Raw genomic sequence first — 11,853 nt, 5'->3', positions numbered from 1 at the left:
AAAGGATACATTTTGTATTGATGGCATGTGAAGGCTAACTAAAGGAATCAGAGTTGAAAAACCAATAATCTCTCCTTGTGTTGATATAGTATGGAGGCAAGAGGAGCTTGAGCGCATCAACACAACTTTTACTGGAGCTGAACGGAAGGCGGCTCTCTGTGGACTTTTAGAAAAAGAGGCTCAGCTGATTGCTTCCATTGGGAGACACAAAATAAATGCAGATGAAGAGAACCAGGAAAAAGCAATCCTGTCCTTTTTGGAAAAGGTCAGTAAGATAATTTCTATCTGAACACTGAATGTACCCAGAGTTCAAAAACCTGAATTAACATTTACAAACTAGCAGCAGACTGAAGAAAGCACAGTAATTAACTTGACCAGTTACAGATATGATTTGTGGGCAGTGGGCATGTCTGGCAGTAAAATTATCTCATTAGGTGCAGTTATTAAAAGCCTTTATAGATGCCCATAAAATTTGATGGGTACTTCTTTTCACCTAAGAACTGAGAAACCACCACTTACATCTAAATTTACTTAATTATGCCACCTCATTGAAGATGATGAATACTGTGCACTATGTAACCCTCAATTAATGCTATATTAGAAGCAGAAGTGGCTAAATGTATTGCAATAGTCTCATTCATACTTTCCTGAATTTACAGTTTTAAGAAAATTTGCACAGACAATTATTTTCAGTGATGCACAATCAGAGAATATGTGATAGTTTGGATTTTGTACAAGCATGTTAATGAAATTTTATTTATTTATATAAAAATGTTTAAGCATGTCTAGAATTACTAATCAAAACTAACTATGGCCACAGTCCTGTTTCTTTTAGATATGGGGAAATGGGCCAATGGCAATTCATAATATCCCAAACCATTCTTCTTCTGTGCCATTTCTATGGCCCCAGTGCTGAAAATTGCAGTGTACAAACCAGTTCAAGACATGCCCTCTTGTATCTTACCTTGATAAATGCAATAGCTCATGCATTTGGATACCATATTATCCCATGTTGTTATCTCTTCTGAGAGAAGCCTGAATGTGAGGGGCATGGGGAAGGATAGTTCATTGGATATTTCAAGGTGAAGATGCTGGAACCATTTGGCTTGCCAGAAATGGCCTAACAGCAGTGACTTACCTGAGCAATATCAGCATGATGTAGAATGGAACGTTATGCAATGGTCCTATGGAGGGTCCATCCTATATCTTCCTGCCTGAACATGAAGCATCAGATCTCCTAGTCTAGGAGGCTGATGTTCTGCTGTGTACTCTACAAAACCTGCTACCAGAAGTCAACTGATTGCTTGACAGTGCTGGTCACAGATCAGCATGTCAGTGCAAAATCTCTGAAGTGGCTAATCTGGGATCTACAGTAAGTGCATGGACAAGGTGATGAATGGCTACTTCGCCATACATACTTGTCATCCAAAGCTCTCTTAACTCACATCTGAACATACTTAAAGGAATGTGCATATGAACCTATTCAGCCTAAGAACCATACTTTAGTACATTGGTGAAATTCATTTTGCATTTCATTTTTTGTGAAAAATTAGATGGCCATAAATCAGTTAAACTTTAAGACTTTATTTATTTATTTATACAAAAATAAACATCCTCTCATCGTATTGTATATATACACTTCTGCAACACAGGAGTCATTAAAAAATACAAATACTAACCATCATACTGTATTTGATTCTATAAGTTCTGTTCTATTGAATATTATTTTAATATTTTAATTGTTCATAATTGTAGACAAATAATTGTGTCAGTAGCATAAGTATTCAGTATCCAGGGAAAAGTGAATAAAATGCACAGATAGAGGATGGGGGACACCTGGCTGAATGAGACTACGTGTGAAAGGGATCTAGGAGTCCAAGTAGACCACAAGTTAAACATGAGTGAACAGTGTGATGCCGCAGCTAAAAAGGCCAATGCAATTTTAGGCTGCATCAATAACAGTATAGTGTCTAGATCAAGTGAAGTAATAGTGCCACTCTATTCTGCTCTGGTCAAGCCCCACTTGGAATATTGTGTCCAGTTCTGGGCACCACAATTTAAAAAGGATGTTGAGAAACTGGAGCGTGCCCAAAGGAGGGAGACTAAAATGGTGAAGGGTCTGGAAACCATGCCCTATGAGGAACGACTTAGGGAGCTGGGGATGTTTAGCTTGGAGAAAAGAAGATTAAGAGGTGATATGATAGCCCTGTTTAAATATTTGAAAGGATGTCATATTGAGGAGGGAGCAAGCTTGTTTTCTGCTGCTCCAGAGAACAGGACCCGGAACAATGGATGCAAGCTACAGGAAAAGAGATTCCACCTCAACATTAGGAGGAACTTCCCGACAGTAAGGGCTGTTTGACAGTGGAATAAACTCCCTTGGAGTGTAGTGGAGTCTCCTTCCTTGGAAATCTTTAAGCAGAGGCTGGATGACCAGCTGTCGGGGATGCTTTGATTTGAATTTCCTGCATGGCAGGGGGTTGGACTGGATGGCCCTTGCAGTCTCGTCCAACTCTATGATTCTATGAATTTAACTGTGTATAACGGTTACACTTTTGCATTTTGTAAAGCAGGTGTGGGAGTCATGCAACTTTCAAGATGTTAGACTGCCACTTCCAGATTCCTCACCACTTGTTATGCTCAGTAGGAACTGCTGTGAGTGACAGTCCAACATCTGGGGGGGACACATGATTCCCACAGCTGGAATAAAGAGCCTAGGAACATTACCCCCTCCCTCTGCTACCTTTCTCTTTCTTTCCTTACACATCCCAATTCTGTACACTTAGCTTCTGGGACAATTACACCATACACTATTCAGCTGTGTTTTTTATGATGATACATTGGCCAAGCACTTGATTGCTATTAAAATTATTATGGCTATTATTAGGTTTTCTATGAAATCCATATGTTCTAGTCATATTGTATTTGTTTTATGGCTAGCAATATACATTGTTGTGTGCCTTCAAATAATTTCTGACTTATGGCCACCCTAACGCAAACCTAGCACAGAGTTTTCTTGGCACGATTTGCTTAGAGGTGGGCTTGCCTTTGCCTTTCTTTGAGGCTGAGAGAGGGTGACTTGCCCAGTGGGTCTCCATGGCCAAGTGAGGATTCAAACTCTGGTCTCTAGAGTTGTAGTCCAACACTATGCTGGCTCTGTAGGGAATTCATTAAAAGAGCTTTAAGGGACTTCAAATATAAGGACTACCTTAACAAATGAATTGCAAATTTAATTTGCTATCCACCATGATGCTGTACTGTGGGTAGTCTTACTGTGTCATAATATATGTCACAGAGCAGCAGGATCTGGCAAGAATGCTATATCCCTGAGGTAAGAATCATGTGGATGCTGTGGGCTGCAAGTCCGAACATGCTGCCTAGGCCTGTAAGGACATAGTCCAGCTACATCTGGAGAACCAGATGATCCCCATCCTTGCTGTATTCAGTCTGCATACTGGGATGTTTGTTTATATATTTATGCTTTCTGTCCTTGTTGTTATAGTCTTCTAAACTGAAGTGAATTTTCACTATTGGGTTGAATTCTTAATGTATGTTTGGCTATAGTGATATTAAGAGTTGGAGTGCAGAAGTAGGAAACAAGTAATTCAACACTAATTTGGATTAAAATGTGATAATTTCAAGAACAATACAGCGGATAAATAAAATTTGCCACATTATTAGCACTAGCAGAAAAGAGTGGTAGAATGGTTTTTTTTTTCTTCTTATTTTAACTAGAATAAATATGCTATGTTTACTTAAGCACCACCAGATGGCACTAGTAGCCACCACTGCATCAGAAATAAACTTCCAAGTATTGATATTTTCTAATGCACAGCAGTATGTGATAGGCTGACATTTAATGCCACGAATTGGTGAATTTAGGATAGTTCCGGAAACTTTTAGATAAGGAAATGCATACTGAAGAAGAGAAATGTGAACAAGAGTGTCGGGCATATGGAACATCACCATGGAAAACCTCCTTATCCCCATTTACATGCTTGTTGGCTTGTGAGCAGTCATTTTTGAAAGTGCAAGAGACATAAATATTATTTGTTTGTTTGTTTGTTTATGCACCTTTCCTCATGGATCGGGGTGAAGAACAACAACGGACCATCAAATAAACAACATCAGTTAAAAACACATCAGTTTAAAAGAACAAACAAGACACATATATATTTAAACAATCCATATTCAAAAATCATAATTTAAATTTATAATTTAAAAGTCATAATGATAGGCCTGCTGGAAGAGACGGGTCTTTAATGATGTTTTAAATTTGGGCACTATATTCAGCTGTTGAATCTCTTCCAACAGGTTATTCCATACAGTCTAGAGGCAGCTGAAGAAAAAGTCCTCTGGCTGACAGTTGCCAAACTAGCCCTGGCTGACTGGAGTAAATATCCCCCCAGAGGACCTGAGTGTACAGAATGAACTATACAGGAACAGGTGATGTCATGGGTAATCTGGGCCCAAACCATGTAGGGTTAAACGTAATAACCAGCACTTTATACCTTGCCTGGAAACTAACTGGCAGCCAGTGGAATGGTTTTAATATTGCTGTAATATGATCACTCCTGGATATCCTAGTAACCAATCTGGCTGCCATGTTTTGCATTAACTGAACTTTCCGAACTTAGTACAGAGGTAACCCAATTTACAGTGCATTGCAAAAATCCAGCCTTGAGGTTGACATGCACTACCATCTTCAGGTCCTCCAGCTCTAGGTGGGGGCACAGTTCTTAAGGTTGCATGTGTTATTTCTGTATGGTGAGTGGGCATATGATAGTTGCATGGACATTGCTGCTTGGAAAAGGGTCAGGCATATGATCACACAAATCTCGATAGCCCTGTATACATCCCAGTCCCCATGATACATTTAGTATCTTAACATGACCCACTTCTTCTTTGGGGGTCTTTAACCAGAGGCTGGATGGCCATCTGTCAGGGATGCTTTGATTGTGAGCTCCTACATGGCAGGAGCTAGACTGGATGGCCCTTGTGGTCTCTTCCAATTCTATGATTCTGTGATCCTGGCTGATGGCTCAGTCTGCTCTGTGAGGAATAAGGACTGATACCATCCTAATAAGACTCGAAGTGTGGCAGCTTGATCTTACACATATTTATTTCGAAGTGAGTTTAGCAGTATGCTTCCCTAATAAGAGAAGATAGAGAAGATGATAGGAATAAGAAAAATGGACAAAAGGTTATGCTTTAGAAATATGATGCCTAAAACAAGGAAGGAATTGCCAGCTAATTAGTTTGGGAAGAAATTAGGGAGGGGAATTAAGCTGACCCTGATTTTGATGCCTAGAGACAGGGGGAAAAGAGTGTCTCCAATGTTATATACTACTATGCACTAAATACTAAAATCAAGAGCTTCTTTTGGTTTAAGCAAGGATAAAATGTAGAGAAGTTAGTGTCTGGTACAAATTTCAGTGCAGAAATTTGTTGTTGTTAACAACCCTTGAGTCTAACTTGACCCAGGGCGACCTTGTAGATGAGATCTCCAAGACTCCCTGTCCTCCACTGCTCTGCTTAGGTCCTGTAAATTCATACCTGTGACCTCCTTAATAGAGTCCATCCATTTAGTGTGCGGCATTCCTCTTTTTCTACTTCTCTCCAACTTTCCTAGCATTGTTTTTTCCAGTGAGTTATGCCCTCTCATGATGTGTCCAAAGTACAACAGCCTCAGTTTTGTCATCTTAGCTTCTAGGGAGATTTCTGCCTTGATCTGGTCTAGGACCCATTTTTTTGTCATTTTGGCTGTCCATGGAATCCTCAGTATTCTTCTCCAGCACCAATCTCAAATGGATTGATTTTCTTCCTGTTTTCTTTCTGAACAGTCCAGCTCTCACTTCCATACATGGTAATAGGGAATACACTGACTTTCATGATTCTAACTTTCATGCTCAGTTGTATATCTTTGCATTTTAGAATCTTTTTTAGTTCTTTCATAGCTGCCCTCCCACTGTTAATCTTATTCTGATTTCCTGGCTGCGGTCCCTGTTCCTATCAATGTTTGAGCCCAGGTATAAGAACTCTGTTACTGTTTCTATTTCCTCATTGTCTAGGTTGAATTTATGTAGATTCTCCATGGTCTTTATTTTCAACAGCAAGCCTGCCTTTGCACTTTCTTTGATCTTCCTTAGTAGTCTGTGAGGTTTTCTGCTAGTACTATAGTGTCATCTGCATATCTTAGACCCGAAACACATGGGTTAACATTCAGATGACACACACACCCAAAGTGGCCAGAAGCCACTCTGACTCCACCAAAAGGAATCTGAGGCTGTCGTAAAAAGGAGTTAGTTTAAACTGACTTCTGGCTGGTGTGGCTTGGGATCTGCAGCAGTGGCCCACTTTGGGAGCAGGCCAAGCAGTCACCACAGTTCCAGATGATCACAGCGAGAGGCTGCTTCTTCCCAACCATCTGCTTCACTGCATAGATGGTTGATATTTCTTCCTCCTATTTTTACTCCTCCTTCTGTGTCCAAGCCTGCTTTTCTTACAATATGTTCAGCATATAAGGTGAATAGGTAGGGTAATAACATGCAGCCTTTTCTGCCCCTTTGCAATGTAGAAATGAGATCTGTTAAATAGCAATACCAACAATTTTAATCTTTAGGATCAATTTTTTTTCTGACAAAAAAATCTTACATATTTTGAGCAATTTTGAAGTAAAAAAAACATAGGCGAGGTTGAATTAGATCTGCAGAAGCTTGCTCCCCCCCCCCCATCTAAATCCCTCTATTGAAGTTGTTGTTTGTCCTGTGGGAGAAAATGTGCATCAAAGTGTGGGCTAGAAGATAGGTGGCTTTTTACTTGGCTGAATAGCTTGTGCCAGAACCTGGACACCAAATCCTATGAAGACAAGTTGAAGAAGTCAAGTATCGTTAGTCTAGAGAAGAGATGATAATAGAATTGGTGACAGCCATTTTCAAATATTTGAAGAGCTGTCACATAGATAAAAGAACAAGTTTGATTTCTTTTGTTTCAGAGAGTAAGAGCTGAATTAGTAGATTCAACCTAGAAGAAAAATGATGTAGACTGAATATTAGATGGACTTTATTGATGGTTTCTAAAATCCCTGTTCAGTAGTAGAAGAGGTTGACTTGGAAGGTGGTGGATTTTCTTTTATTAAAAAAGCCTGGATGCCTGTATATGATTGCTATAATAGTGGATGTCTTATATCACAGGCACCCTGAAACTCTCATTAAGGTGAGGAGGAGGCAAAAACTGGCAGGCAGATCACTGAAGATTGTTATTCTGCATAAGCATTTTTATGAAATAGTTAAAACACAGAATACAATGCAGTCTAATTAATAACCAGAACAAAAATTAAGGTAGTTATAAATGTGACAAACTAATAAATGAAATACTATATTATAAAATCTACTCAAGTCTAAAATGAAAACACCAAGCAAAGGGAACAGTATATAAGACCCTACTAAGTGAATACATACATGGCTACATAGTCTCCTAAAAACGCTTTCCTCCAACTGCATCCTACTTTAGAAATAAAGGCTGTGGCAATATGGTAACATGTACAGGTAATGTGCAAAACATGTACACATGGACTTCCAAACAAACAAACAAAACATGGAGGGCTTGGAGCAAATTGTACCTGGGGCTGTATGCTTTCTATCAGTCAGTTTTGTGTCCTCATTCCCGGGAAGCATCCCAAACTCCACTATTGTGTGTGTGTGTTTTAAGTTGTATTTTTGTTAAACAGTGTAGAGAAGGAGTCTGCACCTACTTAGAAGGTGAATTGCCATTTTGTGAGTATGCTAGGAAGAGTAATCCATCCTTTTTGGTCAAAATAATGTGAGTCTCGAGAGTCTGAAGTGATTGAATATGACAAAAAGAGCTTTGGTCAGGGCTGCATACAGACATCAGGGCTATATTTTGTCCTTTATCACCAAGCTTGAGGTGAGAGAATCTCCTGATGCAAGATATGGACTTAGGATGAGTCATGAATTGACCACATTTGCTGATGATGCTATATTATTTAGGGCAAAAAGAATCAAAACAAATTTTAAAAGCGCTCCAGAAGGATCTTCCAAAACTGGGAAAATGGGCATTGAAATGGCAAATGGAAATTTAGTGTAAATTAGGGATGTAATTCTTCAAATATTTAATTCTTGAAGGCAAGAACAAAATAATTTTACCATTGTTCTTCTTGCTGTGAAGAAGTTGGTTAAAACTGCAGTTTTCAAAGACCATTTCCTGTTTGGGACTTATTCCATGCAAATAATGATAACAGTTGTACATAAAACAGTATTTGCTGTGTAGAAATGTTCTTTTTGTGCATCAAATGTTGTTATTAATTTTTGTTAAATAGGAAGGATAAGGAAATTATTTCTTATTTCTGTGCAAGCTGCACCTTCTTTGCACAGGACACAGCATTCTAACAGGCGTAATTGTTTGTCTTCACCCTACAGGATGGATAGATGAGGAGGCAACTAAATTGTGGCTGTTCAAGACCTTTGTACGCATGCACAGTCCATATTGGTTTATGAACCACATATTCTAATCAGCTGATGATTTAAACTGTGGAATACCTTTTGTCACTGAATGTTTTTCTTTTGCCATTTGAAGAATCTTTATTCAAATGCTTGAGCAAGTCATGATATACCCATTGTATCTGCATTCTAGTTATTCAGAATGACCTAGTCATTCAGATCCTTTTCCAATGCATCAAAAGGTACAGGTTTATGATGCAGCACTTTCTTTGACTTCGGCATTTCTTGTTGTTCAACCTCTTTTTTTCTCCAGTCTCTAATTAGTGTTTCATTGATGCCAGATTCTCTTGCAGCTACACAATTATTAGATTCCTTTGCACACTAAATAACTTTTAGTTTGAATGATGCCATGTAAGAAGGTCTCGTTTTCTTTTCAGAACTCATTTTGCAGAGGGTAAGAAGTTATAATTCTATTTTATATTACTATAATAACTATGGGATTGATTGCAGACTTATTGTAGGATTTATTGAAATATTAAGCACATATAAGTGAAGGTCTTAGTCTCAGAAGTAAGGCCATTCTTTCTAGTGATGATTAACATCTGGCTACAAGTAATGGAAACAATGCATACAGACAAAATGTCTACTGGTATATTATCACTTGAGTATTTGGATATGGGTGCTTCAGATGGCAAAACTGACTGAAAGTATTGCCCAACAGTTAAGGGGTTGTCTGCATGGTCAAAAGGCTTGTGTTCCCCCAGCCCTGTGTTGTCCTGTTTAGATGAAGGCCAAAACTCTGAGGCCAAAATTGGGGCCAGTTCCTGGTGGACCAAACACAGATCCAGTGGATCCAGCCTGATCCTGAGGTAAACAGCCTTTATCCTGGATCAGTTTGACTCCTAGTTTACCATGGAGTGTCCTGGAAATTCCATAGCAAGCCCTCGCATACTCTACCTTGTCGTTCTGTTGCTGGGAAGCCCCCCATTACCACATCTGACACAGGGTGCCTGGCTATGTATGTACCCTGTTTCTGCTTCATTCTCCCTGGAGATGTTAAAATGTTGATTAAAATGTCCTGCACAGGCTAATTAAAAAACAAAATAAACAATAATCAGTAAAGAGACACACCAAAAGAAATTAAAATACCCGTTATATGTGGGTTCCCTCTTAATATAAATCCCCTATACTATTCAGAATTTTCATATAATCTCTTTGGTTCCCTCTTAACTGGTGCTATTGGGAATTTATCTCAATTAAAGACTATTTCTGTGACAACTGATTATACTGTCACTATAAGTTACAGAGTAAAAGGAATGTTAAATTGAGAGAAACTAATTACAAATGTGGTCTTCTTGTGCCTACATCGTACACAATAAGGTCACACAAATTTAAGATCATTTGAGACAAACTAGCTCTAGAGCAAGTGCAGAATGCAAACAAAAAATTCAGGAAAACATATTTCGGAGAATCTGTTGAGGCATAACTCTGACGCCTTATATGAACCTTTTCTTGTCATGTCTTTTTATACCATACAAAGTAAATATGGCTGCTGTATACTCTCCCCTTTGTTTTCCTACTTCAGGAAGTAAGTCTATCCTTGGCTTAGTGACAAAACTCTAAAGACTATCAATATTTCTTAGGGTCATGGAGGCTTGGGCAGACTACCTCTTGCTGTGAACTGGAATCTCCACTCAGGCTATTCCAGCAACTTTAATAGTGTGTAATGACATAATCAGGGTGAATTATATCGCTGTAGGGAACTGCAAGAATCATCTAGTCCAACATCCTGCTGTGCAGGAATATACAACTAAAGCCCTTTGAGAAATGGCCATTTGGTTTAAAGGAGGAGAGTCCATTACCTCTGAGGCAGACTATTCCACTGTTGAACAATTCTTACTGTCAAGACATCCTTCTTAATGTTTCAGTGGTATCTCTGTTCTTGTAGCTTGAAACCTTTGTTTCATGTTCTAGTCTCTAAAGCAGCAGAAAACAAGTGTGTTTGATCTTCAACATGACATCCCTTGAGATATTTAATAATGGTTATCATATTACGTCTCAGTCTTCTCTTCTCCAAGGTAAACTTACCTGGCTCCTTAAGTCACTTAAGTTAAGTGGTTTGTAAATCTTTTACCATCTTGGTTATCCTCCTCTGATTGAAGGTGAATTGTTTCTCTCATTCCATTATCATTCCCAGCCAAGTGACTGTAGGATAGATTGCATGCAGCATTAAATATTGGGGAGCTCAATTACAATAGCTTACTTGATGTGTGTGTATGTGTGTGCTTGATCATTTAGTTAGCTACTGATAGTTGTTGATGTCTTCTTTACACAGAAGGCTCAGTTGTCCATTTTGCCTGATCATTTTGGGGGGGAGAGACCCCCCACTCTAGGGTCCATGTCATCAGCAGTTTGGACTAGGTCTCTTTCACATCCCTAGTGAGGTCAATCTGTAGTTGAGATCTTTCTTGCATTGCTATATCCCCAAAAAAGAATTCTCATTTGCTTGGACAAATAGTCAACTTGACTACTCATGCTAAGTATTGAATATGTACATTATTTGGATGTCTTGCAGTTTTCTTCCTAAATTGTCTTTATTTATTTTTTCTATAATTCTTCATTGTGTTCCTTTTATCTCCCAACGTGTGTTGTATTTTTACCCTGATACTCTGTTCTGTGCTGGCAATTGAATGCAATTTACAATAGACCTGCTCTCTGAAGCAATTTAGATAACAGGATTATTGCAATTTCCATGTTGCTGCCAGCAAACTAGAAGGAAGGAGTAAGCTGGCAAAAGAAACCAGAAGATTCAAAATTTCTTTCATCCATTTTGAGCACATATAAAGAAGCCATGAAACAGAATTTTAATATGGATAAAAGTCATTTTGCTGAGGAATGTTGTTTTCATTGGTAAAGAACATATGTGATTTAATAAACCATTCTAAACCTATAATAAACTGTGAAAATGTGTTATATACAGGTTAAATTTGCCTAATTAAAAGATCACCTTAAGATTGTCATATCTTTAGCAATTGAAGAATTCATTGAATCCTGCAGTTAGAAAGAACTACAAGGGCCATCTTGTCCAACCCTCTTCCATGCAGGTGTACACAACTCCCCAGAGTTGCGTAAAGCACCCCCCAAAGATGGACATTCAGCATCTTTTTACCAACCTTCAGTGAAAGAGATTTCATTTCTCCAAACTGAGGGACTTTTTACATCTTATTAATGTATACAGTGGTGTGGTACATCAGAAGATTTAACATAAATTTGTTGTTGCTGTGTATCTTCAAGTCATTTCCAACTGATTGCGACCCTAAGGCAAATTTATCATGGAGTTTTCTGGGGTTGAGAGTACAGTGCTCCCTCGGGTTACGAAATTAATTCGTTCCGC

The 11,853-nt window shown here is 38.6% G+C and overlaps 1 protein-coding gene across 3 annotated transcripts in view; it reads left to right on the top strand.

Annotated features, from left to right (window-relative positions):
- Nucleotides 1-11,853, top strand: part of IQUB (IQ motif and ubiquitin domain containing) — a 48,378-nt gene that overhangs the window by 17,155 nt on the left and 19,370 nt on the right. For all 3 annotated transcript variants that reach the window (XM_042470645.1, XM_042470646.1, XM_042470644.1), the window contains one exon: nt 90-265. In XM_042470645.1, the coding sequence (XP_042326579.1) occupies nt 90-265 (176 nt within the window). The remainder of the gene's footprint in view (nt 1-89; nt 266-11,853) is intronic.

Source organism: Sceloporus undulatus, chromosome 5 (assembly GCF_019175285.1).
Source record: "Sceloporus undulatus isolate JIND9_A2432 ecotype Alabama chromosome 5, SceUnd_v1.1, whole genome shotgun sequence".
Classification (NCBI taxonomy): domain Eukaryota; kingdom Metazoa; phylum Chordata; class Lepidosauria; order Squamata; family Phrynosomatidae; genus Sceloporus; species Sceloporus undulatus.
Note: the sequence above shows the minus strand (reverse complement) of the source record. Positions and strands in the feature narration are given on the sequence as shown.